Source organism: Vitis riparia, chromosome 18, assembly GCF_004353265.1.
Source record: "Vitis riparia cultivar Riparia Gloire de Montpellier isolate 1030 chromosome 18, EGFV_Vit.rip_1.0, whole genome shotgun sequence".
In the NCBI taxonomy this organism is placed as follows: Eukaryota; Viridiplantae; Streptophyta; class Magnoliopsida; order Vitales; family Vitaceae; genus Vitis; species Vitis riparia.
The window spans coordinates 5,507,057-5,534,730 of NC_048448.1; the positions used below are offsets into that span (position 1 = coordinate 5,507,057).

Below are 27,674 nucleotides of genomic sequence, written 5' to 3' on the forward strand. Positions count from 1 at the left end.
TGAAACTGAAAAGGAAATGGGAACTGAGTGATAGATATTTAAAATAAAACAATAGAAATTGAAGTCTTGAACTTTTGGGTGAAATGTCATTGTGGTTTCGTATATGCCGTGGTGGAGAGGAGGAAGAGGAACAAGATCACAACACTAGAAATATAGGATAAGAACGGAGAGAAAATAACAATGATGTGAAATCTCTTAGAAAGGGATAGATAAGCTGGTGAGGTGATTTTTCAAATAAATTACTAAAAAAATTGAACACTTTACTCTGTGTTTGTCTGGAAGTCAAGTGATTTTTGGTTTACCATTTAAAATATGTAAGGGAATCAAATACAATTAAAATTAATTATAATTTATACATTTTTAAAATTATTTTATTATATAAATAAAAGAATATGTGAAATATATTTAAGGAAACATTTACAGAAATAATTTATTAATTTTAAATTTTTCGCTAACAAAACATCCAAATGTCGTTTATGAACACTTGATGATCTCAGGCCCGATCGACCTTGCAGAAAGTCAAGGAAAAATATTTCTTCCTTTTGCCTTTCGAATGAGATGAGAGGTTGTATTTTTTGGGAATCATGTTATGGTTGAATTGAACAGCTCAACTTGCCAACCCAACCTTTAGCTATAAAGGAAATCAGCATCTATCATGCTCATGCTATGTTCCTAATGGTGACAGTAATTATAAAATAATAATAAATAAAGAGGCAGATCCCAGCTTTGAAATTACCGAACACGCATTGGGAATGCAGAATACACTTGCTTGGATCCTTTCAATATGCGCATAATTTAAGGGCAAAAGAAAAAAGAAAAAAGAGAGAGATTGCACGACGATTAACTTACCATTGCACCATATCGAGCCCTGAAGCAAAACCACAGGCTCCTGGCCCGCAAATGATCTTTTACCAATTATTATTCGTCTTTCCAGCAGACTTTAGACGGATGGCTACAATTAACTTCAAAATTACCCGGCATCCAACCTATCCATGGCACAACATTTTTACAACATCGAAAGCTGCAACTGAAAGAGTTGCTCGTGTTGTTTTAAGAAAAGATATAACAAAAAGCTACCTAATTAAGGCCTTTTTAGCTTACATCTATGAAGCATGTTCTGTCCATCTTTTACTGTCATAATGCAACTCCAGTCAATTTTTTTAGATTTAATTTAATCTGCAAAATAATGCAATTGGTGATATGATAACCTGAAATAAAAAAGAAACAACTTGATATTCCCACTGGATGCTACAGGTTTAAAATCTCTTCAGAACTTTAGAACAGAATAACTTTGTTTAAATATTGAAACATCATGACCCAGGTTGATGTTTCTAGAAACCCAGTTTCACCAGCACAACAAAATGACATTCAAAGCCCACCTCCTCCTGGAGAGGAATATGACTGGCCAATTTAAAACATCCCCTATGGCTCATCCAACTGGTCCTGAGCATCTGAACCAAACCCAACACAGTTCAAATTATATCTCTGATCAACCTATTCTGCAATAATAATTGCAGATTTACCAAAGCCAACACATTCTTTGACACGTGGAACACAAAGAGATGCACTGACCTGAGCATCTGAAGTCCAAAGAGTAAGATTGTCCCTCAGGAGTTGCATGATAAGAGTGCTGTCCTTGTATGATTCTTCTCCCAGAGTGTCCAACTCAGCAATAGCTTCCTCGAATGCCTGTAAACAACCAAAACAAGGAACCATGCATTCATGCATATCATATTCTTACACTAGCCTTTAGTAATAAAAGAGTCAAATGCACCACCCCTTTAACAAACCTCAACCCTAAAAGCCAAGGGAAGAAGAAGAAAGACCACAGACCAACAACTAGGTTAATTCAGTAACTGTTAAATGGCTTGCTATACCCAATTAAATGAGTGGAGCTAAAACCTAAATGAGCAGTGACAGGCAAGTTATCACGAGTATCCAGTATAACCAACTTTGACAAAGTAGCCTCATTCTATCATATTATTACTCAGTAAAGTGACTTGACATGTGGGCAGACATGGAAAACAAATTGACCAAAATTTACAAAGCATGCATATTATGGCGATGATTTAGGACATCTCTAACCAAAATCTTCAATAAAATATTACTAACCAGAATTTGCTTTTGCTTTAGCACCGCACACAAATGAACTTTTTAGAGTATTAATGTGTACAGTTGTTAATTCCCTCACCGCAAAAGGAGGACAAGGAACAGAAAAAGAAACAACAAAAACAATCGGTCAAGAAAATAATTTTCTTTCAATAATTGGCCTATCATCCACTTGAATAATAAGAACCAAAGTTTTTTCAATATTTATATGAAAATAACTTATTTTCTCTTGAATAAGAATATCCTATCATCTGGAAAGCAATTATGATTCTATAGTTTATCAGCAGAGATATGGCAAGAAGGTGATACATACTTATTAAACCCCAACAAATCTGGTCAATCTACATAGAACTAACAACACCAGGCGTGCACTGTTCCCATGTGTGTGCACAAACACACATGCCCAGTGCAGAAAAAGACTAAATTGTTGCAATAGATTGAACTTTACCAAGTGGCATGGGTTTCCATACATTAACTTCAGTATACTAAAATATTCAGTATTTGATCAATCATTACTCTGGGTTGGTTTCTTCAGCCAAACACATATCAGAGAATGGTTTTTTTTTTTTTAATCCATGGCACACACACAGACAGATCGAGAGAGACAGAAACTGACAGATCTAACACCCAATATTCAGGAAAGGGCTTCAAGATAGATCTGAATTTTAATTTCAGATCTTGGTTGTCCCAATGCCAACTAGTTTGCTTACAAGGTCGTGACAAGTTTAGGGGTAATGGCTAGCAGGCAGGTTAAATGACACTGCCCATAAAGTCAACACATGATTACTTTATTGCCCAGTAAGTTCAACTGTGATAAGAATTGAGATTTGTTTATTACAACTATTTTCCGAAATTCTAGTGGAGTTCTAATCTAATCATAAAAACAATTCCAGATCCACCCTCCACAGTCCATATCAATAACAGTTCCTATGAAATGTCTTGTTTGGTTGCTGAGAAAAGGAAGGAAAAGAAAAGAAAAAGAAAAAGAAAAAATCCTAGATTTTGAATCTCAAATACTTACTGTTTGAGACCTGACCTCAACCCCACAGATCCCGATATACCTAATATATCTCAGCTGACGCAACCTTTTTACTACGTCGAGAAATAAAGCAACACAAACAAAAGATTCAAAACTTCAAATTGCTTGCTTCTCCTCCTTATTTATCAGCAGCCAAACAAAAGATATTAACAGCCAAGACATGGAGGGGAAAGACCGAAGGATGAAATATTACATAAAAGCTGAAGAAAAGGAATACCTGTTTGGCCATGCTACAAGCCTTATCCGATGAATTGAGAATCTCATAGTAAAACACAGAGAAATTGAGCGCCAAGCCCAACCTTATCGGATGAGTCGGGGCCAGATCAGCTAGAGCAATATCCTTCAAAGAAACAGGAAAACAAATCAAACATCAATTTCTAAGTCTCCAATTCTGATAAAAACAACACCCTAAAATAAATTTCCTGGTGACACCCACTTAGAAAAACGCAGTAAAATAATAACAATAATAATAATTGAACCCAAGGTTTTCCATGTTTGAGAAGGAGAAAACAAAAATCTTCCCTCAAGTGAGCCTGATGGAACTATGAGCTTTCATTTTTGGAAAACCATACCACCATAGAACATGAGAATTCACGTCTCTCTTTTTTTTTTTTCCTCTCTTCCTTTTCCTCCCCCGGATACATCGCCTACCAAACAGAGTAAGAGTTTTCTTCTCTCCTTTTTCTGCATTTCGATTTTATTGCCCAAAAATCCCAATCTCCATCAAACACACTCATAACCCTAATCCTCTTTCGATATCAAAATTCTCGTGAGCAAAGACAGACTTACTTTTATTTTTATTTTTATTTATTTAAAAAAAAAAAAAACTTCTGCTCTTTCCCTCAATTTTCTCGACAGCCAAAGGAAGGGCAAAACATCGAGATCTAGTCATAATCTGCTAATCTGGCTTGTAACAACACAACTATCAGGCTTGAAAAAAAAAAATTTCTTTTTAAAAATAATTTCTTTCTTATATTCTCGGAAATGAAACAGAAGCCAATAATACCTGAGCAGACTTGTATGCTAACATAGTCTCCTCGGCCGCATCCTTCTTCTCGTTCCCAACCTTGAACTCCGCCAAATACCTGTGGTAATCCCCCTTCATCTTCATGTAAAACACCTTGGACTCGCTTGTGGAAGCCGAAGGTATCAGATGCGAGTCCAAGAGCTTCAAAATACCAGCACAGACCTCGGAGAGCTCCGTCTCCACCGTGGATCTGTAGTCTTTGACAAGAGCCACATGCTCCTCGTTCTTGCGACTCTCCTCCTTCTGCTCTATCGACGACACAATCCTCCACGCGGCTCGGAGCGAGCCGATCACGTTCTTGTAGGCCACGGAGAGGAGGTTCCTCTCCTCGACGGTGAGCTCCGACATGGAGGTCCACCCGATTACAAGCTTTTCCATGAATTTGACCATCTCCTCATATCGCTCGGCTTGCTCGGCGAGTTTGGCCAGGTACACGTACTGCTCTCTGGTGAGATTCTCCGGCAGTGTGGACGCCATCACAGTAAAGTCCGAGTTGCAGACCACCACCGAGGATCGTGATGCAACTTGGGTTTGCTCTTGGCATTTTATATGTGGGGAAAAAAGTATTGACAACGGCTGGTACACACGATGTTGTTTGTGTGAAGTGAACCATGACCGTTGGATTTACAGATGAAGGCGATATCGTGAGCGACAAAGGTGGTATTATCACTGCAGCTGTATGGGCCATTGAAAATTTGAAATTAAGCGATTTGATGTTGGCGTGTAATGTGGACCCGGATGTGATAAATCGGGTCTGCCGATATTCCTGTCTTTTCACTTCTGGGTCAATTACAATCTCAATTTTAAGACCACTTCGTTCGCTTGGCCCCTTCCTTTATCCGTATCAGGCTACTCTTTGTCTCTTTCATTATAACTTCTATTGCCAATACCATCCCCTTTTCAAATTATACATCGGAGGTACCGGATATGGTCGGGTATACCCGGACCAACTATGCTCAGGCACAGAGGTATTGGGTCAAACCTGGGTCCTAACCAATACCGGATGCAAAACATGAATATATTGCGAGTGAAGTTACTCATTTCCGAGGTGAAATTACATTTTTGGAAAAGAATTTTTCATTTAAAAAATATTGGAATTTTTTATAATAACTTATTCATATATTCCTCTTCCTCCTAAAAACAAAATTTATTATGAATAAATTTAATTTAATTTTCACATTTTAGCTATTTAATCATTTTCATGAAATAAATATTTTCTAAAAATTCGTCTTTTTAGATAATATTTTATTTCACTAATTTATTTTATAAATAAAATAAATTTTTAAATAAATAAATGTTATATGAAGAAGGTGGGCTCTCTCCTCCATCTTCCACTGTTCTCTTGGGGGGAAGGTTTATTTTTATTTATTTATTTATTTTTATTCAAGTCACCTCCAGGATCGCTTCATTAGTATTAGTGGCCTGTAAAGAAGAAAAGATTTTATCAAGTAGATTACAATTTCTGTCCCTGTTTTCTAGCAGTCGTTTTATCAAACATCTGGTGGACAAATCCAGATGACTAAGCCCTTTAAAAACCTCTGCTGTTTGATGAATCCGTTCCTTGAATACCGTTGTTTCTCTTGTTCTCCTTCAGCACCTTCCTCTTCACTTCCCTGGATTTCTCCTCTTCAGTACCTCAATGCCACCTCTCCCAAACCTGACCCTCCAGCCACCGAAGCCACAACCACCATGGTAGAACCTCAGAAGAAACCCAAATTCATCTCTCACGAGTCGGCTATCAACTTGATCAAACGCGAGACCGATCCGCAACGCGCACTTGAGATATTTAACAGGGTAGCGGAGCAAAGGGGGTTCAGCCACAACAATGCTACATATGCTACCATCCTCCATAAGCTTGCCAAGTCCAAGAAATTTCAGGCTATTGATGCGGTGCTTCACCAAATGACCTATGAAACTTGCAAATTTCATGAGGGTATATTTCTTAACCTCATGAAACATTTCTCCAAGTTCTCTCTTCATGAGAGGGTGGTTGAGATGTTTGATGCCATCCACCCAATTGTCCGTGAAAAACCTTCTCTCAAAGCCATCAGCACTTGTCTCAATCTCCTGGTTGAGTCGAATCAGGTTGATTTGACCCGCAAGTTTCTCTTGAATTCCAAGAAGAGTCTCAACTTGGAGCCCAATACCTGCATTTTCAACATTTTAGTCAAGCATCACTGCAAGAATGGGTATATTGATTCTGCTTTTGAAGTCGTCGAGGAGATGAAAAAGTCTCATGTTTCTTACCCAAACTTGATCACCTACTCTACGCTGATTAATGGTCTCTGTGGAAGTGGAAGACTAAAAGAAGCCATTGAATTGTTTGAGGAAATGGTCTCAAAGGATCAGATATTGCCCGATGCCCTGACTTACAACGCTTTGATTAATGGGTTTTGCCATGGAGGGAAGGTTGATCGAGCCCTGAAGATAATGGAGTTCATGAAGAAGAATGGATGCAACCCAAATGTATTTAATTACTCTGCCTTGATGAATGGCTTCTGTAAGGAGGGAAGACTGGAGGAGGCAAAGGAGGTTTTTGAGGAGATGAAAAGCTTAGGACTGAAGCCTGATACAGTCGGCTATACTACTTTAATTAATTTTTTCTGTAGGGCTGGTAGGGTCGATGAAGCTATGGAGTTGCTCAGAGATATGAGAGAAAACAAGTGCAGAGCTGATACTGTAACTTTCAATGTGATACTGGGAGGATTGTGCAGAGAAGGAAGGTTCGAAGAGGCTCTTGGGATGCTTGAGAGGCTACCCTATGAGGGTGTTTACTTGAACAAAGCAAGTTACAGGATCGTGTTGAATTCCTTGTGCAGGGAAGGTGAATTGCAGAAGGCGACACAGCTTGTGGGCTTGATGCTGGGTAGGGAGGTTTTGCCCCATTTTGCTACCTCGAATGAGCTATTGGTTCATCTATGTGAGGCTGGAAAGGTGGGCGATGCAGTTATGGCTTTGCTTGGATTATTAGAACTGGGGTTCAAACCAGAGACCAATTCATGGGCTCTTTTGGTTGAGTTGATTTGCAGGGAAAGAAAGCTATTGCCTGCATTTGAACTGCTCGATGACTTAGTTATACAAGAACCGTAAAATCCTCCAATCTTTTAATCAGATGAGAGAGGTGTTTTAGAAGCAACAGGAAACGTTTGCTTGCTTGGCATAAAATTTGAAAACAAACTGATTGAAATGAATGAATAAGAGAGAAATAATTATTTCTTTTTTCCTTTATTTGTTTTTTTCTAATACTATATTTAATTTTTAGAAAGTATTAAAGAAAGAAAAACAAATACTAACACTGTAGATGTAGGCGCTCGAATTCGGGAGTCAGGTCCTCCGTTGAGCTGTCCACCTGCTCCAACCGCTAGACAATTGAACCAAGGTGTTATCGGAGTGAATCTCGACTACGCCCCTCTTAACAGCCAAGTTAAAACTGAATTAGATTAAAGGCTGCCAAGGATGGATTGCCCAAAGTTTCTCATACTCACCAAACAGAACAGAAATGGGACCATGGAGACCCGACATGCCCAAATGGCATCTAGATTTTGGGCTGCTCGGCTGGTCCCTCAATGCAAGGGTGAGACATTGCAAATTGGATGTAGAAACAGTGGACATTGAACAGGATGTCACTCCCCCATGGAATCATCATTACCTGACTTGCCTAGCCCTACCAATGGAAGCTGGAATGAACGATGCTATACAGACCGAGCAGCTGTCTTGTTTTTGTAATGGAAAAGTATGCTTCGGCTCCCAAAGTTGGGTTCCAATTTCTCATTTTTTCCATATTACCAGCCCAAAACACACTTTTCCCATTTTTGTAATTTTTAGTGAAGCCTGCCAGAGAACCGAGCAAAATAAATAAGGAGAAAAAACAAAAAAATTCCAGTTGAAAGGCTTCTTCAAGGTGGCCCTTCCTCATTTAAGCTTTCTGTTTATGTTCTTGCGAAGTGAATAACATGTAGGTTTCATATGATAAAGCCAAACGTTAAAAATGGGAGGTGTTTTCATTGCTTACAAGGTTTTCCACTGCAATGTTTCAAGATCCATAGCTGTAACACTTCCCACCAATCACCATACATCTACCAAATGAGGTTGGCACTTCACCTTGAATGAGTTTGAGTGGCTGACAATCTTACCACTGAAAGAAGCTATACCTCATACTATAAAGCATCAAAATATTGTTGATCAGCAAGCAAACTCACAAACACCCAAAGCTCAGAAGCAGCAATAAGCAATCCCCCCTGATGTTGGCTTCATCACCAACTGCTTCAAGAAAATTGATAATCCAAGCACTAAGGGCAAACCTACTGCCCAACCAATTCAACATCCCATGGCCTAACCACTTCATTATAGTCGTCTGTCTCATAATCATCTTTCCTTGAATGTCATTTATCTAGAAGTTCAAATTTGTTTATTTCATCCAGAATTTTGAGCAATCGAGAGCTCACCACTTCTCCAGAGATGAGAAAAACAACAGCTGTGAAAGATTCGCCCTTCAACAGCCCCAAAACAAGATATAAAGCGGACAAGCATAAGATGTTAGATGACATGAAGGTAAGGGGTACTTCGTCCTTTTTCTCCCAGTTTTTACTATACATTAACAAAGGTGAATTCTAATCCTCCACTACGTGCTGCAGTTTTGCATCCCCAACTGTGCAACTTGCAGTATGAGCAAATAAGTGCCAGTACTGCAAGAATCGTATCAGATGAACTAAAAGATATCTGTGCATGTCTTTTTGATTCACCATATTGAATGCCTGATCCCAAGGCCATTGCATGTTAATATAAGACCTTTATTACGATCCAGGTATTCCTGCACCAAACCAAAAAGGAAACAGAATATTTCAAGGCAAAAAAAAAGCAAGACAAAATAAAAGCATATAAAGAACATGAATGTTTTGTAGAAGAGGAACTCTTACAATCATGTTATAATCATAGACATGTAGCAATCCTTTTCTCTTGTCATATCCCCTCCTTTTGGCAGGATCACTCAAAACTGTTAAATAGAATTAAAAAAACCAAATATTAAATTCAAAGCCACTTGTTACAGTCTAGTAATGTTGTTTTGATTGCTTTTCTTTTCTTTTTTCTTAATTTTTTTTATTGGTTCTTTAACAGTAACTAAAGACAACATGAATGAACACCCCTCAAAATAGTCCAAGCCTTCAAAACTGTGATGCATTTAGGGACAATATGAAAGCAGGATACATACTTATGTTCAAGTAATGAGTCAACAGCTAAAGAGCATTGCATACCAGCAACTGCACAAATTTGTGAATAGAACAGGAGAGGAAAGAAGAAGAAAGGAAGAGGGAAAAGGAGAAGCATGGGGTGTTCAGGTTGGTGTTGGTCACTTGCTTGTGGGGATGCAGACGCATTGGCCACAATTCCATTCAGCAAAGATTAATTTGAATCACTTGAGATATGACCAAATAAGTTGTATTATTCATTTACTGTTGAAAACATTAGGGCTCATATCTCCATGCACCATTAACCTTGGCACAGTAATCTAATCATGATCTTTGGTTCTTGACCTTCAATATGCTTCATTGCCTCCTTAATATTTGAATAATGAACAGTGAAACCTACAGTATTCGTAGATTATTCTATACAGGAAGGGTGTTTCTCATGAACTTCACTTGAAAGACTTCCCTGTGGAATTAACTGAATTCTAACTGATTTGGAAAAAAAAGCTATAGCCTGTTCTGTTCTCATGGGCCCCAAATATGCAAGTACTATCATCAATATCAAAATATAGAAGTACATGTTGATGACAAATTTATGGATCATTTAATCACAATGATACAAGGATGAGGGGGAAAAGGGTATGCATGTTTACAAAGAATATGTGGGGTTGTAGAGCATGTAGTTGCTGAAACAAAGGAGATAGCCCCCCCAGAGTTGGCTTGTTAGAGAAGTTGAACTCATTCCCCTCAAATGAAGGAAAGGATTCCTCTACAAGAATAACACACACCTGGATCTAGGCTGGGGAATCATTTGTCTGCCAGCCAAATAGTGGCAGTATAATTTCCTCAATGCATTTCAACTTCACCCACTAGATAAAATCCTTACTTTCAGATGAGGCCTTAAAAGGGGTAAATATAAAAGCTTGCTCACTACTCATCAAACAGCACAAATCACTTAGAGGGCATTTGATAAATCAACCAGTGGACTTAATATGATTTAACAACTTAATTTAACCGATTAAGCATATTAAGTATGTTTGGTAAAATAACTTAATATTGTGACTTAAAGTTAAAAATAACTTGGTAAATCAACTTAATGACATGATAACTTAAGCATGATTTACCTTAAAATTATTTTTAAGTCATTAAACATTAAGTATTGAGTTTTACCAAACACCCTTCTAGTTCTTGGATTTCGAATAATCCCATCAGAACTAATCAATAATTCCAACTACATTAATGTGAAATAACCTTTTTTTAAGTCAGATGAGGAGGAAGTTCATCCTATGTTGCACAAGTCACATACAACTAATTATCATTAACAAGTGATTCAAAGAGAACACACAGGACATTAATGGATATAATACTGTAAGGTTGCATTTGAAGATGCAGAGAAATACATCCTACAAACAAACCCAACTTTTCTCATGTTCATGTTGCATTTCCCGTTGAATAAATGCATAATACAAGACAAGTTGATGCTTACACAACCAGCCTGTATTCTAGATAGAGGCTTCCTTTTATTCTCTGGAGAAACCACTTTTTGGACTTAGCGTCTAGCAAAGGAAGCAGACACATGAGATGGAATCAAAAGAAACAAGGAACATGAATGACTAAAGATGGGAAACCTGATCCCACTAAATTCCCTGCTTTGCATCTTCTTTGAGATGTAATAATAACATACATTTCCAGGGATGGTACTCTCAAGCTGAGTTGCTCCAAACTATCATACCAAAATGACCCTCTCAGTCCATTTGTCACAATGAAATGTGTTTTCTCCCTAAACATGTCTATTTCATAACTCCTTTCTAGGCCCCCTCCCCCATGACTAGTCCATAAGCTCCCACTGACCAGAAATTTCCTCAACGAGTAGCACTCTGAATCCCAAATATCCATAATAACTACTCACCTAGTAAAGCTTTGTTCACAACAACTGACAAGTGAATATCCAAAACCCCCACTGTGGACACAAACTCCAATTGACAAATTGGTAGTTGAATACACCCTTTATTATCTGCCAAGGTCAATCAGAGTCAGGTTGCTTCTTCCCCCATCTTTTTACATTCTGTGTCCATAAGGAAATACAGAAACCAAGATAAAAGAGAAAGAAGAGAAATTAGGCCAGGTTTCCCAAGAGAGGCCGCCTTCTCTTGGCTCAGCAGTTTTCTACTTTTAGTAAACTGCTCTATGATGGGCTTCCATCTTTCCTAGGCACAGCTAGCTAGTCTATGTTCCACCTTAGCAGGTAATGATTAACAACAGTGTTTCCTTGCAGATTTAAAGCTCGTAGTCAAGGCAATCAAATTTGAAGGAAAAAAGAAGGAAATAATGAATCAAGATCTGGATACAACCCCATTATCTGTATGAATGGAACTTGTCATAAGGAGAGAAATCCATGTATGAATCAATGCACTCTATCCTCTATCTGGGTAAGTATAGTTCTATGAACAGCTCTTTCGATCTTTATACGTTTTGGCCACATTTGGCCATCTCAGGGTAGGATTTCTGGTTCCTTGGAATTCTAGTTGTCTAAATTTAATAGAGTTTGTATATTTGTCAATTTGGAAGGCTTCATCTTGATGTTGCTTATAACTCCACAACCCTTTATTTGACTAAAAACCATTTCCATCTTGCAACTATTTTATCCTGCTTCACCTAAAATGCTATACAGCAGACCTATATCAAAGCATATTCCAGAATATTACACGTGATAAAAGCATGGTGGCCCTCCTTGCAGACCTCCACAGGCCTTTCTCCAGCAGAGTGAATAGTACAGAATCCATTAGTGTTAGTGAGGCTCTCCTGATATTATCCAATCTGAAGCAGAAAGGAACACATTTACAAATTTAACAAATCTAATCCAATGTTTGATAACATGGAAAGTAGATGGTGGATGAATTTGAAACCTCAAATTCTAAGCAAAACAAAGCAGCAAAATTCCATTTCCTTGGTACTTCCAGATGCTCCCTAATCAAAATGGCACAGGATTGCATGGGCTTAATATAGAAGCAATGCTGCATTGGTTCTTCAGATGAAAATTTTTAAATAAAAATAAAACTAATTCTATTTGCAAGATCAAATCATTATTCTTCTTAAAAAGAAATAACAAAGATCAGATAGAATTACTCCTATTTGATTTTCACCTTAATGCATATGTAGTTTTCTCCATTTCTTTTATTCTTGTCTTAATTCTCTTTTTTCCATTTTTAATGAGGCTGGTATTTTGAATGGGTCCCTCTGTTTCCCAAACACTGCAGAAAATAAACAATAAGTTTTTAAGGATCATTTTTAAAGACCCATTTGTGTCTCATCTTGCTAAATTTTGTTAAGCCTCCACAGCATAATAATCAATTTCCATGCTCAAATGCTTTGTAAAGGCTAATGTACTGATTCAATTATTAACAAAATGCACGCGCTATAGTCTGTCAAGCAAATGTTTTTTCCTTTGGAGAATGTATTACTCTCTTTCTAGTTGATAACTGGGAAGTGGAAACAAACCAAACCCTCGTTATTTGTATACTGAATATCACTCGATCAAACTAAACAGCCCCATAATTCAATTCAGAAAAACAGACCACTGAAATGCGTGAAAACTTTTCAAAAATTAAAAATTAAAATTAAAATTAAAAAATTAAAAAATAACACTGACCCTGGTAAGCCTCATTTATCTCCTGAAATCTTATAGTGGAGTTGTCCGGATCTTTCTGCTTGTCTGGATGCCATTTCTGCACAACCCCATTCAAAAAAAAATAAACCTCCAATTACACCATTAGATGATAGTTCCCTATTCACAACAATAATCAAATGAACAAACAGCGATGATCCAGGGAATAACAAGTTAAGTTACAAACCAATGCGAGACGGATAAAATTGGACCTGATGGCATCCTCCGTAGCATCATAATCCACCTCCAACATCCCATAGTAATCCTACACGTGAAAAAATAAAAGTAAGTGGTGGAGTTTGTGAATGAACCCTAAGTTTGGTAAAAGAGAACGGGCTGTGGAAACTGAACCTTGGGCTTGGATAGAAGAGAAAGGAAATCGAAATTGAGGGGAGAATCAGGGGGTGGCTCTTCTTGGGGTTGCGAAACGTCGTCGTCCCAGTTATTCCAGTCGTCCCACATCATGCTCACCGAGATGGAGTACGTTGATGGAGATAACCTCCTCTCGCTACTCACCGAGTCAGTTTGCCGCTTGGTGTATCGGCGTATCGGTGTGCCGCGTATGCTTGGAAAGATTTGGGTAAAGAAATTTCTAGATGTCCTTCTTGTGTTATTTCTCTTACTACAGCCTCCCAGAATACAACAAATATTAAAATTAACAAAATAAATTAATTATATTTAATAGAAAATTTTGAAAAATAAAAATAAAAATCAGGATTTGAGAAGAATTGAAACAACTTTTGTATTCTATTCAACAACATTTTTCTTGATTAAAAAAATCATCATGAAATAATCAATATAAAAAATGTGCAATAATATAATTTTTTATTTGTTATTTTATTTTTATTTTTTATTTTTATAACCGTGGATGTCTAAGTGTTGGCCTCCACTAATCCCACAGGGACCTTGAAGTTAACGACCAAGTAAACCTCTAGCGGTCTTGAAATGACTCAAACTGGTGACCAATGGCTTCAACTAAATTTTTTTACAAGGATTTTTTAATTTAATATAAATTTTTTATTTTATTTTAAAGAAAGTGTATTGAAACCCATCATTACTTATTTTAATTTTTTATTTGCTTGTAACTTTATTTAGTTGCCCTCTCGTAATATCCACTCGGGTGTCTTACAACCCATAAGTTATTAATATATTTAGTTATTGTATCTCTTATTTATTTAGATACTTAGAATTATTTTCTTTCTTTTTAAAAATAAGGATATTTACTTGTAATTTCAAATTATAGAATTACAAGTATCATTTTGATGGTTTATATCATGTTTGTCAAACACAGTTGTTTAAAACTGTGTTTGGCTCCTGAGAAAAGACCAAGGAATACCCTTTCATTCTTTCCCCAGCTTTCAACTTTGGCGAAAAGATTAAGCTGTTTGGTAATCCATGTTCACTAGTTGCATATAGAAGAACATAATTAGTACCTTGAAAGAAACTAATTATATTGATTAATCATGTTCCAAGATGGCATGTTACATAAAAGGTAACAAGATTATGCTACTTTTTTAAAAAATTTCCTTAGGTTCAATGTCATAATGTGGATACAAACTAAGAGTATAACAGTAGTAGTCCCCAGTATGTTTGAAACAAACTGGAGACTGAGCAGTTTCTTACATTATCAGAAGACAGCACCCACGGCTATAGCTATCCCCAAAAAGAGATTGAAGAACACTGAGCTGCCAAGGAAGTAGTGACCCAACAAGGATCAAGGTAGACTTATCTGGGCCTCTTTGCAAGACTTTTGCTCTGTCTTCCACAGGACAGAGGAAATCTCTTCTGCCATGTCTGTATAAATGGCTACTGCACAGAAGCAATCCTCTTTACAAAACTGTTTAAAATTTCTCCTTGCCAACAGCCCATCCAATCCGAAGTTCATAATCAGAGACTTGCCAGACTATGTTTTTTAATCTATGAACTCTGCTGCATTCTTCTCTACTTCCCCTTCATCTGCTAGGAAACCGGGATTGGAAGATTTGGTTACCATAAGTAAATGAGTAAAGCCATATTTTTTATAAAAAAAAAAAAAAAAATTGGCTACCAATCAAGAAAAACTTGGTAGAATAAGCATAGAATAAGTAAAAAAACCTGGAAATCACCATGTTAATTTAAGCAGGTCATCAATTAATTTGGTCAAAACATGTGGTTTTGGCCTCTTTAACTATTCAATCACGAGTACATTCTATATGATCTTAAGCTACTAGAGAAGTATGAAAAAGAAAATCATGAGACAATGTCAACCAGTGGAAAGCAATGTAACCTCTGTCAATATCCTTTTCCTTTGTGACAAAATTCAAGACCAAAGGTTACAAATTACAACTTCATTTTCAGCTTAAGACTCTTCCAGTGTGATGGTCCTTGAGTCTGATTGCAACTCGACCCAACCAAGCAAGGGCCATCCATACTTGATACCATTGACGTTGGTCGAATAGAATTGAGTCACATAAAATGCTCATGCCCAGTATTTGGCCTAAGTTCAGCTTGACTCATAGTCAAATTCGCTCTCAAAACGAACTTTCCCGAGATTGAGAACAAACCTTGTATCATAAAATGTTTTAAAAAATAAAAATAAATCTGGAGAATATTTAAGCTAGTCAACGACCAGCTCTCTTGATAAGAGGTGATGAACAAGCTCAAAATAAAGAAGAGTAAATTTTCTAAAGCATGAAGATGGGGAATAAACTCAAAATCATCATTTCTATACAAAATCAAAAAGTTCAATGAGGGAATTGCTCTGAATTACTTTAAGATAATAACATCGAAATGGAAAACAGAACTGCAAAAAGTTTGAAAGTCAAGACAATTTAATTACAATGTTCTTCATGGGAGTTTCATGGTGTAAACCTTCATTTAGACTTGGACTCTAATTTTCTTTGTGAATAAACAGGTGGCTCCAACTCAAATAAAAAATGAGAATCAATGCTCATAGTTAGAGACAGAAGTATAGGCATGGCAACGACAATTCTGCAAATTATCGTCTCAATAATCATCTAGTCATAGTCAAGACCTAAGAAAAGCCAAAACAAGAACAAAAGAACATCAAAATTGGGACAAAAACAAGTGCATCAACTACCTAACAAAGATTTATGTCTATCTGCTCACCTTTTGAAGGTAGTCCACTGGGTTAGTGCAAAATAGACCAGGTTTTTTTTACAGGGGCTCCCAATCAGTGCAAGCTGTTGAACCAACAGAGGGTTTAGATAAGAAGAAAATTTGATGAATTCAATAATCATAAAATACTTCACATAAAAATATTGCTTTTGGAACTGTAGTTTTCCAAATGATCCCAAATTTAAAAATATATTGACATAAAATTACTGTTGTTTACCTCACATGTTTTTCCATGGTCATATCATACTTTATTTCTCATAATAAGTCTTCTATGCTGATCCTCGTTACTTAAAATGAGACAGAGAAAGAAAAGGAAAAAAGTAGTGATTAATTTAGTTTGATATCGAATGAAGCAAAGTTAAAACATGTACATAAGCAGCCAACTAAAAATATATTATGATGTTGTAAGATTCAATACATATTCAATAACCACAAACTACCTCAAAATGTCATGTTCTTACATGAGATAAATACAAAGGTAGCTAAGAGTCATCTTTGCCTATTCAAGAAGGCAAACTGAAGAGGTCATGAAAATATGATAACGGACTTTGTAAAAATGTGAATTACTGAGGATCAATCTTCTTTTACTCTCCTTTTCTTCATTGGAAAATTCTTCAATCAAACAAATAGAGCATGCTGCACAATCAAATTCCCAACAATAAGGCCAGCAAATGAATTATGCAGACATGCAATTCTAGAGATCGTTAGAAATTTTGAAACATAAGTACTTGGCAAGCTACTTTATGAATCAGAACATAACTTTTCTGAATAAAATAAGTTTAAGCATAGAACAAATTACCTGACCGTATATGTGTAGTACCACTGTCATTAAAATAACACACCATTGATCACTATTTTTGGAGTTGAGAGGGAACAATTGCATTTATACAAGATCAGGGTATCCTCTTATTTGCAAGTACTGAAGAGACGTGGGATTATGTTCTGTCTGGAACTTGATTTTGCTTGTCAATAGCCCATCCAATATGAAGTTCACAATTATATGAACTCTACTGCATTCTTCTGTGCTTCCCCTTCATTTTCTTGGCAACCGGGCATTTGAGAAAATTTGGTCTTTAGAATCTGGATCCAAGAAGGAATACCTATATAGGCACACACATCTGGACAGCCTCCCCTCTTCATCAAACAATACAATAGCTGTTAAATCCACAAATCCCACTGCCACAGCCACTGGTGCCTATGCTGCAAATGTCGTCAGGCATTGCCTGCACAACAGACCAAGAAGAAGCATTTGAGTGCTTATATGATCTAAAAGCTCCATCATAATCAAATGTTGCCCTGTAGTAATAGACCAATGGTCACTCCCAAGGTCTCTTATCTTCTTATAGGAGGAGGTTAACTCAATCTGGCAACTATTGGAAACTTTATAAATTCGACAAACTGTTTCTCTCAATATTCCTCGTGATAATAAAGAACAAAGGTTACAAGTTACAACTTATCGTCATCTATTGGATACATTTTTTGTTTTTTGTTTTTAAAATCAGAAGCTCTTATATAAAAGTAAAGTGTCTTATACAAAAAGTATGGATTTACCTCGTATCTTTAAATATCACTTTCAGAAATTTTTAAAATTTGAGATAGTAAAATTTCTTTTATACCTTGATTATATTAAACAGTTTTTAACACTATTATTTTTTTTTATAAGCAAGCACATATATTAAAGAAGGCTTAAAAGCCGCAAAGCATACAAGGAGTATACGAGGCGGCTATGGCCTCTCAACCAAAAAACAAAACAACCCAACCCCTAATTGGAGGCTAACCACTCCAAGAATCCTATTAGGGAATTCAACTCCATATCAATGTACACTTTAGCCCAACCCCAAATATTGTACACAAACGAAGTTTTTAACTTCTGAAATGCTAACACCCCCCACCCCCCCACCCCCCCCCCCCCCCCCCCTCCTTCCCCCCCTCCTTTAAAAGCTAGCCTATTATTCTCCTTCCATATTGTCCAAAAAATGTATAGCGGAATGGACTTCCACAATTTTTTCCTTTTTTTCCCCACAAAAGAGCCCTTCTAGCTACATAAAACCTCCTTTACAGATTCTAGAATGGACTTAACACTATTATTGTTTCAATGTTAAGCCTTTTAAGAGTTAAAATACAAGAGTTATTACTATTTTCCGATTTTAAAAATAGAAAACATGAAGTGCATCTAAACAGTCACTTAATTTTAGGCTAAAGTCTCTCCCCATGCGCAGGCACCTGAGCCTGATTGTAACCCAACCCAACCAAGCATGGGCTGCCATCCATACTTGAGTCCTTTTTGGTTGGTCAAATAGAACCTAGTTACATATAATGCACATCTCCAGTATTGTTTTTAAGGCTTGTTCAGCTAGACTAATAGTTGAATAAGCTGTCAAAACAAACTTTCCTAGGATTGAGAATAGATCTTATATTGCGATAGTCCACAATCAACTCTGCTCCTAATAAGAGGTGAGAAATATATAGTCAGAGAAATAACAAAATACATAACCGAATATTCTATTGATTAATTCACCCATTCTTTAATCATTAGAAAGTCTGGAAATATAGAAGAGTAAATTTCCTAATTCATGAAGATGGTAAATAAGCTTAGAATTATCATTTCTATACAAAATCAGTTGGTTCAATGAGGGAATTACACTCTTAACTACTTCAAGATAATAAAGACATCAAAATGGAAAATTGAACTACAAAAGGTCTTAAATCAAGATCAATTTAGTTGTAATATAGTTCTTGGGAGTTTCATGGTATAAACCTTTGTTAAGACTTGGACACCTTCATTAAGACTATGGAATTAATACTCATACTCACTGATAGAAGTGCAGGCATGCCAATGATAATTCTGCAAATGAGAACCAAGCATAAGAAGATTTATGTCTTCTCTTGTGATCCATAACTACAGACTGAAATGGTATCCATGACATTGATGTCAATGATCATCTCCACGACAACAGAAAATATACAGAAATTCCTAATCATGGTCAAGACCTAAGAAATGCCAAAACAAGAACAAAACAACGTTAAAATTGGGACAGAAACAAGTGCATCAGCTTCCTAACAAACATTTAAGTCTATTAGCCTACCTTTAAAAGGCCAACCACTTAGTGCAAAAATAGACTAGTTTTTGTTACAGAGACTCCCAATCAATGCAGGCTGCTATTATCATAATCAAACTTAATTTGTTCCTCGTAAGAAGTCTTCTATGCTCATCCTGGTTACTGATATGGAACATGGACAGAAAAGAAAAAAAAAAAAACAAAAAGTAGTGATTAATTTAGTTTGATATTGAATGGAGTAAAGTCAAAACATGTGCAATGCAAGCAATTATCCTAAAAACCACTTGCAAAAGGTAATAAGTGCCCAACTAAGAACATAGTTGAATAACCATGAATTACCTAAAAATCTATCCACATGTTCCTGCAGGAGATAAATACATAGATAGGTTCATCTTTGCCCATTCGGAAAGGTAAATTAAAGCTAAAATGTGAATTACCTAGGATCAAACTTCCTTTTGCTCCTTTTTTCTTTGTGGGAGAACTTCTAAAGTCAAACAAATAGAGTTTGTTGCCTGCCCAAATCTCCAACAACCAGACCAACCAATGACCTGTGTAGATGTACAATTCTTCATGAGTGTTGAGCAGATCAAGGGCCTTTGAATGCAAAAAGGAGATCAAGACCTTAACAATGTAGAAGACTAAAGTAATTCTGGTATCAAACATAATAAAATTGATTTTTTTTTATAAAAAAAAACCTTAAATAGTGAGGTATTTTCTTTCAAAAAGGATGAGCTCCACCATTGTGTGGGCTATTGGGAATGTGAAAAATAAGACATCAGAGTCATAAGAAATTAGTATTACTTACTAATAAGTAGTTAACTAGAATACATCCATGGTTTCCTCCATGCCTGTATAAGAGACATCAACAGAGAAAGTGAGGAAAAACCAAAGCATCCATGTTTTTCTTCCACAGTTATTAAGTGGGTCACTTGGGTCATGCATACTGCCAAAAAAAAACAGAGCATGAAAATATGAGTACCGTTAAAATATGAGAATTGTCTGTGTTAAAATGTGAGCACCTAGGTTGAATCCTCATTTATAGCCCTTCAATATTCGTCCCAGGCTTGAAGCTTCAAAAGAAGAATAAAATCTTAAATCAAATAAACGGAACCAAGGAATTTTCCGGATATATTCTTGAGATTAGAAATTTGGTTGGCTACTTTATGAATTGGAACATAAATTTTCTAAAGAAAGTGGGTTTAAGCACAAAACAATTACTTGACTACATGTTGGTGCAGTGCCACTTTCATCAAAAAAGCACATTATCGATCACTATTTTTGAAATGTGAGATATATGACGCCATTCTGGCCCTTTCTCAAATTGGCAACGTTGTTCCAGTGAAGGACACTCGCAGACATTCAGATGAGAGAGTGAGTCTGGCAGTCTCTCTTTTGTCAAGTATTGGAGTTTAGGGCATTTGTGGATATTCAAGATTTCAAGACTGGTGAGGTGGTGAAGACCTGCTTCTGTCAAGGATTGGAGTTCAGGGCAATCCGTGATCCATAATTTTACAAGAGAGGTGAGTTTTTGAAGCCCCTTGCTGTCAAGAGACTTGAGATTCGGAAGCTTTACAATTTTAAGAGAAGTCAGAGAGGAGGGCAGCAGGCACTCCTTGGGAAATAATTCTGCGTCTTCACATCCACCTAGGATTGTGAACTCAGTAAGAGAGGTCAGTCTTTGCAAATCCCAGTCCATCTGGGACGCGAGTTGGTTGCAGCCACAAATTTGAAGTTCACGTAGGTTGGAAGGCAAACCCTCCCATGAAACAACACTTCTGGACAATCCTCTAAACGCAGTTGCTGCAGAGATGAATGTGTGTACGCCAGCAATCTGAGCTTGGAGCAATTGGAAATCTCATGGTATATTGAGTTGACAGCGGGCAGTTGGATGTATACAAGATTAGGGCACCTTCTAATTTCTAACTTACGAAGAGATGTGGGATCCCCCTCTGAAATCGAAATGCGGAGCTTCTCGAGCCCCTCAAGATCATTGATTTTGAACTCAGTCAACCTGGGGAAGATGTCCAATATTGAGAAGGATAACGGGAGAGAATTATCGTAGGTACCACCATTGATCCATAGCCTTTTAAGGACAGGGTGATGGCATCTGAACAACACAGGTAGAAGAAGGTCCACTTTGGTACAGTTAGAGATTGATAGTAATTTCAATGTAGTGGGTAAGCCAACTTTGCTCAGGGATCTGGAAAAAGAGCAGCAACAAATTTCTAAACGATACATGTTGGTTTGCAGGATTTCCTCCTCTAGTAGAGACTCCACGGAATCAGACTTTGTAATGAAGAGATTGTGGGGTACCACTGGAAGTTGCTTCAACTGAGAGACGTTTGAAATTTCAATATCTGAAGTTTGAAGAGCTGTGAACCCACAAGCTTGCCTTTTCAAATGCAATCCACAGGCAGCAGAAATGTTAAGTGTAGGCACAAGCAATTGCGGACATCTATCAAGGTAAAGTTTCTTCAATGAAGGAAGGTGTATTAGTAATTCCCCAGTGAGTTTGCGACAGCTCCACATAAAAAGCTTCTGGAGACAAGGGAATTCTCCATGTCTGCCTCCACAACATAACCATGTCTCCCAATTGTCCATGAATGAAAATGATAAGAGTTTGCAGGGATGGGAAGGAGGGCTGAAGTGAGGAAAAAGAATTCCCATAAAACTCACTACCCACCCTCGCTACTCCTTTCATGAAATCTCTAGATGTTCAAGACAAGGTAGCTGTCCAAGTGGCGGCAATGTTGAGCAATTCTCACAACCCGAAAGCTCAAGGGACCCAAGATTCAAGAATGAAGGATCTCCAAGCCAATTAGGAAATGTTACACCAGGATAGCTTACGATGGAGAGTTTTTTTAAATTTGGATGAGGTTGTAACTTGTTGAGAATATCATCTATTGCACCACTTTGTATAACATCATTGCTAATCATTTCGTCCCAATTGAGGGATAACTCATCGAGGTATCTCTTATCCTTCATATTTGCTTGCAATGCATCCTTAACACACACCACATTCTCCATGTTTGAGATTTTAAGTATTCCTCGAATCTCTGGAAACTCCCTCAATCCTTCAATTCCGAAACCACTTTTTTGGCTCACAATGACATAAGGCAATTGTTGTAAACTTTTTAATTGATCTATATCATTTGGCATTTCTTTCAATGAAATAACTCCGCTAATATCAAGATAACGCAAATTAATCAACTTCCCCATCTTTGAAGGCAATTGAAGAAGACTCCAGCATTTACTCAGTATCATTGTTTGCAAATTGCATAAACAACATACTGATTCAGGTAATCTTTGAATCTGTGTTGAGGAGAGATCCAACTATCCAAGTAACACAACTGTGTTAAATTGTGTATTGAATCAGGCACTTCAGTTGTCTTGTATGCACACAATGACAACACACGCAAGGATTTAAATTTTGGTAATATATTTTGTAAAACTCTCTTACTCAATGTATAAAACCCAAAGTATGGATATTTCTTCTCGTCCAGAAAGGTTCTGAGATGTTTAGCTTCACCAACAGCCTCAAACTTTTGAAATACAACCATCCTGTCATCATCACTATTAGAGTAGCAAAAATGGCGAGTCATCTCAGTTATTTTTTGCACCTTATACTGTTCCAATTGAACACAAAATTCTCCTGAGATATGTTGAGCCAAGTCATGTATTAAATCATGTATTACAAAACATGATTCTTTTGTAATAGATTTTTGGAAAAATGACTTTGCTTCAAGCTCGTTAAAACATGACTCACCTACCTCTTCCATTCTTTCGTCCCTTTGTCCCGCGTGTAAAAGCCCTTCTGCCATCCATAATAGAATCAGCTTCTTTTTGTCAAATTCATGGTCCTTAGCAAAAATTGAACAGTAAGCAAAACAACGCTTCACAGGAGGAGAAAGATGCTGATAACTCAATCTAAAAGATGGAAGAATTTCATGATCAGTCTGGGAATGCCATGTTTTGCTGTTCAAAATATCTTCCCATTCTCTTTTATCGGCCTTAGAGTACAAGAGGCTCCCGAGTGCTTTTACAGCCAAAGGCAATCCTTGGCACTTGTCCACAATCTCTCTGCCAATGGTTTCAAGCTGAGGATAAGCGCTGGAATCTCCATTTGGAAATGCGAGTTTTGTAAGTAGGGACCAACTATCTTCAGGGCTTAATGTCCCCAGATGATGACTACGGATTGCACGCATGATTTTTGCAGCAGTTTCACTACGACTGGTCACAACAATCTTGCTTCCCTCTGCTGCAGCGAGGAGTGGAATTCGTAGGCCATCCCAATCAAGAGACTTCATATCCCAGACGTCGTCGAGAACGAGCAGAAATTTCTTGTTACCTACGCTCTCTTTGAGTTTAAGCTGAAGCAAATTTAGGGTGTCGTCTGATTTAGTTTCAGAACCGATTTCCTTAAGAAATGATTTTGTTACCTCCTCGATTAGAAAAAACTCGGTGGAAACACAGACCCATGCTTTCAAGTGGAAGTGTTGCTTCACTCTATCATGGTTATAGAGAAGCTGAGCGAGTGTCGTCTTGCCGCTGCCGCCCATGCCCATTATGGATATCACATCTATGTTGTTGCCTGTTGCATTTTCCTTATCAGAAAGCAACCACTTCACCATCTCCTCCTTAATTTCATTCCTGCCGTACACAAAGGACTCATCCACCAGAGAAGTGGATGGTGATCTTGGTGACAGTTTCTCGCCCTCACCTTCTTTCAGCCCTAGCTCAACTTTTTCTTGTGCAGTGTTTTCAAGTAGAGAAATCAAGCCCTTGACCCTGGACTCCATACTTTGACTAGCAAATGGAGCCTTGACCCAAGCAGAGACCTTTTTCCAGTTCCACACCTGATGAGTTCCGCTATCTTGGGAGTCAGCAGCTTCGATCTGGGACCGCAAAGCGTCGGTAGCGATCTCGTCTAACAGGTCCTCCGCGTGATACACAACATCCATAACTTGGACCAGCCAGTCTTTAAATAGTGGGTCTGAAAATTGCTTCATCTCCGCATCATTGAGCGCTTTGTGGACAAACAGCAATTTCCTCTTAAAGTTGGTGAGGAGTTCATGGCTGAGCTTTTGTGCCCGGATAAAGTTGATGAGCTCTGGAGAAGCCAATCTGTCGAATAGAACTTGAAGCGAAGCCGAGAGGAGTGCGTCCGCCATTGCAAAAGGAATTCAGCGAGATTCAATACAGGAAAAGTGAAGATAAGCAGAATGCAGAAACACAGCGGCGAACTGCAGAGTAAAGAGTAAAGGCAGGCCTCTATTGCCAAAGTGCGTTAGGCTTGAAGGAATCATTGATGGTGGTGGACCCAGATGCTGACTTTTTTGAGTTTTGGGTCAAAATGGCCCATTTTCGTAAAAAATTATAACATCTAAGTCTAACCACTTTTTTAAATTTATGTTCAAATTAGCCTTTTTTTTTTTTTTTTTTTTATGCCACGTAGGCGCCACTTTTTTAAATTTATGTTCAAATTGACATTTTTGATACCACGTAGGCGCCACGTCATTAAAAAATATTTTTTTCATCATTATAGTAAAATCACAGTTGGGAAACATGGCTTCATTTTTGTACTAAAGCCGCAGTTGGGAAACGCGGCTTCATTTTTGTACTAAATCCGCAATTGGCAAACGCGGTTCGTATTTATACTAAAGCCGCAGTTGGAAAACACGGCTTCATTTTTGTATTGCAGTTGTCAAACGCGACTTCATTTTTTAACTAAAGCCGCGGTTGGCAACTGCGACTTTAGTTAATTTTTATTTAAATTTAAAATTTAATTAAAAATTATTAAATTACAATTTATGAATGAAATTTAAAAATATACTTAAATAATAAATTATTTATATTTAAATTTAAAATTCTAGTATTACTTCAACAAACATAAATTGATAAATAGAAGATATTATAAACGAATGTTTTATTTATTAATAAATTAATAATCTTAAAATAATAAATTTATATAACATATAAATAATACATAAAATTGTATAATTTATTAATTTAAAATATTTAATTTGTCGTTTTGTAAGATATTAATTTATTTGTATTATGACAAATTTATCTTTAACGAAATAATAACATACTCTTAAGTCGTAATTGTCATATATAGATTTTTTTACAAAATTAGTTAATGAAATTAATTACAAAAAGTCTACTACAAAATGTAATTTTTAATAGTTTAATTAAAGTCACAAAAAAATATCCACTAAACATTAATATAGTGGAAATAAAAAACATATATAATCTCACATGCCTCCACAATGAGATAACCTATGTGTAACTGGTACTCTCTTCCTTTTTGGACGCTCATCTGTAACTGTAGCAGGTATTGCATGTGACACATGAAGAACATCTATTTGTGATGAGTAGGAATGACAATTTCGCGGGTTTTTCGGGTCACCCGCCCCGCCCTGCCCCGATTAGAACGGGTATGGGAGCACAGTAATCGGGGATGGGACGGGTTCAGGTTTTTTAAAAAAACCCCGAATTGGGTTCGGGGCGGGATCTGGTTTAGTAACAATATACCCCGCCCCGCCCCGAATATGGAATTACAATTTTACCCCCCACATATAAATATTTACTTCATATCCTTTCTGGTCTTCCTCTCCCGTTTCCTCTCCCGTTTTAGGTTTTTTTCTCTCGTTTTAGGGTTCTCGTCCCTGGGGTTGTTGATGAGAACACAAACGATGATAGAGGCGGAGCTGTCTCGAATCACCTGAGACAACCTCATCATACTAGATTGCCTTGATCCCTTTCTGTACCAGTCTCCAATGTGAAGAAATGGCTTCCGCAAATCCCTCTCATCCTCGTTCTCGTCCCTGAAACTCATCCCTAATATGCAATCAGCAACTCAAGTGTTCGTCAAAATGCTAAAAGATGGTGTGTTTGGGACAGTTGGAGTACTCAATGCAGAAATCCTCCGAAACTGCCATTTTCTTTATGGGAATCGTTTTAGGTATTTTTTTTTTTTTGAATGTTGATTTTTTGGTTTGGGGTTTTTTTTGTAGTTTTTGGGCAAACGATGAGAGATTTGAATGTTGATTTGTTTGGTTTGGGGTGTTTTTTTGTCAATTTCTAGGCAAAAGATGAGAAATTTGTTGGTGATATTTGGGATTATCCAGATTTGTAATCTGATAGCAACAAGGTGGTTTTTTTGCTAATTTATTTTCCTCATTTCAGCAGTCTGTAACTCATTTCTTTTCACCTGTTTTTGGGCAACTCGGGTTGGAACGGCCGGAGATGGGATTTTGATTATTATTTCAAAACGGGGATGAGATTACATACCCCGCCCCGCCCCGGGTTTGGGACGGGGATGGGATTTATTTTGAATAAACGGGACGGGGTTGGGATGAGGGTGACCCGTCCCGAACCCGCCCCGTTGCCATTCCTAGTGATGAGGCTAGAGTTGGAAATAGAAGTGGTGGTAGAGGTAGTAATCTAGGTCGACGTCGATCATCCACCATTCGTGTTTGTTTGACTTTAACTATATTTTTTAAATTTCAATCATAAATTATAATTTAATAGTTTTTAATTAAATTTGAAAGTAAAAAAAAAATATTATAATTAAAATCTCAGTTATCAACTGTTATACTATTATTTCGATAAAGATAAATTTATCATAATACAACAAATTAATATCTTAAAAATTAACAAATTAATTATCTTAAATTAATAAATTATACAAATTTATATATTATTTATATGTTATATAAGTTTATTATTTTAAGATTATTAATTTATTAATAAATAAAATATTCATTTATAATATCTTCTATTTATCAATATGAATCCGCGTTTGGCAACTGCGACTTTAGTACAAAAATGAAGCCGCATTTGCCAACTACGGCTTTAGTACAAATATGAAGCCACATTTGCCAACTGCGGCTTTAGTACAAAAATGAAGCCGCGTTTGCCAACTGCAGTTTTAGTACAAAAATGAAGTCGCGTTTGCTAACTCCGGCTTTCATTATAATGACGAAATAAAATATTTTTTAATGATGTAGCGCCTACGTGGCATCAAATAGGTCAATTTGAACATAAGTTTAAAAAAGTGGTTAGATGTTACAATTTTTTTCAAAAATGGGCCATTTTGACCCAAAACTCGACTTTTTGGCCAAACACAACAATTGAGTGGTGAGCGGTGACTGCCTGATGGGTGAGTAAAGCAGACATAAAAAATTATTATTTTAACATTTTTTTCTTGGAAAGCATGATGTTAGCCATTTAATATAGGAATTTTAAAAAATACAAAATAAAAAGCGTTCAATGGCGGGATGGACTCAGCACTAGACCCCACCACCCAACAGTCAAACACACAGAGTTGAAATAAGAATGCAAGCTCCATGTCCACACCACGATTGCGAGACTTTTTGTGGAGTTGCCAAAATTTCTACATAGACAGAGTTCACAGCTGGTTTTGAATTTACCTTAACACCTAGAAAAGAGACCCTTATCAATTAGCAGCAAG

At 37.0% G+C, this 27,674-nt stretch overlaps 3 protein-coding genes across 14 annotated transcripts; 1 reads left to right on the top strand and 2 right to left on the bottom strand.

The window, feature by feature from the left end:
* Positions 1-1,201: 1,201 nt before the first annotated feature.
* On the bottom strand, positions 1,202-4,701 carry LOC117906555 (14-3-3-like protein GF14 kappa). The gene is made up of 4 exons (XM_034819615.1): positions 4,155-4,701; positions 3,366-3,488; positions 1,573-1,689; positions 1,202-1,443 (listed from the first exon to the last, which is right to left on the bottom strand). The coding sequence occupies exons 1-4, from the start codon at positions 4,650-4,652 to the stop codon at positions 1,423-1,425; spliced, it is 759 nt and encodes a 252-aa protein (XP_034675506.1). The 5' UTR covers positions 4,653-4,701; the 3' UTR covers positions 1,202-1,422.
* A 772-nt stretch (positions 4,702-5,473) lies between these two features.
* Positions 5,474-7,403, top strand: LOC117905998 (pentatricopeptide repeat-containing protein At5g18475). Its single transcript, XM_034818925.1, has one exon. It carries the CDS (start codon positions 5,691-5,693, stop codon positions 7,263-7,265), a length of 1,575 nt encoding a protein of 524 aa, XP_034674816.1. The 5' UTR covers positions 5,474-5,690; the 3' UTR covers positions 7,266-7,403.
* Positions 7,404-8,052: 649 nt separating this feature from the next.
* Positions 8,053-24,466, bottom strand: LOC117905997 (putative disease resistance RPP13-like protein 1). Of its 12 annotated transcripts, none has more exons than XM_034818912.1 (11): positions 20,417-24,466; positions 20,178-20,268; positions 20,004-20,046; positions 19,636-19,746; positions 19,226-19,360; positions 18,954-19,130; positions 16,939-17,362; positions 16,601-16,775; positions 16,357-16,426; positions 16,131-16,204; positions 14,436-14,978 (listed from the first exon to the last, which is right to left on the bottom strand). In XM_034818912.1, the coding sequence occupies exon 1, from the start codon at positions 24,367-24,369 to the stop codon at positions 22,459-22,461; it is 1,911 nt and encodes a 636-aa protein (XP_034674803.1). In that variant the 5' UTR covers positions 24,370-24,466; the 3' UTR covers positions 14,436-14,978; positions 16,131-16,204; positions 16,357-16,426; positions 16,601-16,775; positions 16,939-17,362; positions 18,954-19,130; positions 19,226-19,360; positions 19,636-19,746; positions 20,004-20,046; positions 20,178-20,268; positions 20,417-22,458. The 12 variants fall into 12 exon arrangements, with proteins under 12 accessions (XP_034674815.1, XP_034674803.1, XP_034674804.1 ...); XM_034818913.1 differs by having other exon boundaries at positions 16,580-16,775; XM_034818916.1 differs by adding an exon at positions 15,873-16,035 and having other exon boundaries at positions 14,436-14,981; positions 16,357-16,775.
* Positions 24,467-27,674: the final 3,208 nt, after the last annotated feature.

Bases quoted from the DNA above. Each gene is read 5' to 3' on its own strand.
- LOC117906555 (XM_034819615.1), bottom strand. From the start codon at position 4,652: ATGGCGTCCACACTGCCGGAGAATCTCACCAGAGAGCAGTACGTGTAC. The intron at 3,489-4,154 runs GTATTATTGGCT...GTTTCTTTGAAG, and splicing joins TAGCATACAAGTCTGCTCAG to GATATTGCTCTAGCTGATCT. The intron at 1,444-1,572 runs GTCAGTGCATCT...TCAGATGCTCAG, and splicing joins TTTGGACTTCAGATGCTCAG to GACCAGTTGGATGAGCCATA.
- LOC117905998 (XM_034818925.1), top strand. From the start codon at position 5,691: ATGACTAAGCCCTTTAAAAACCTCTGCTGTTTGATGAATCCGTTCCTT.
- LOC117905997 (XM_034818921.1), bottom strand. From the start codon at position 24,369: ATGGCGGACGCACTCCTCTCGGCTTCGCTTCAAGTTCTATTCGACAGA.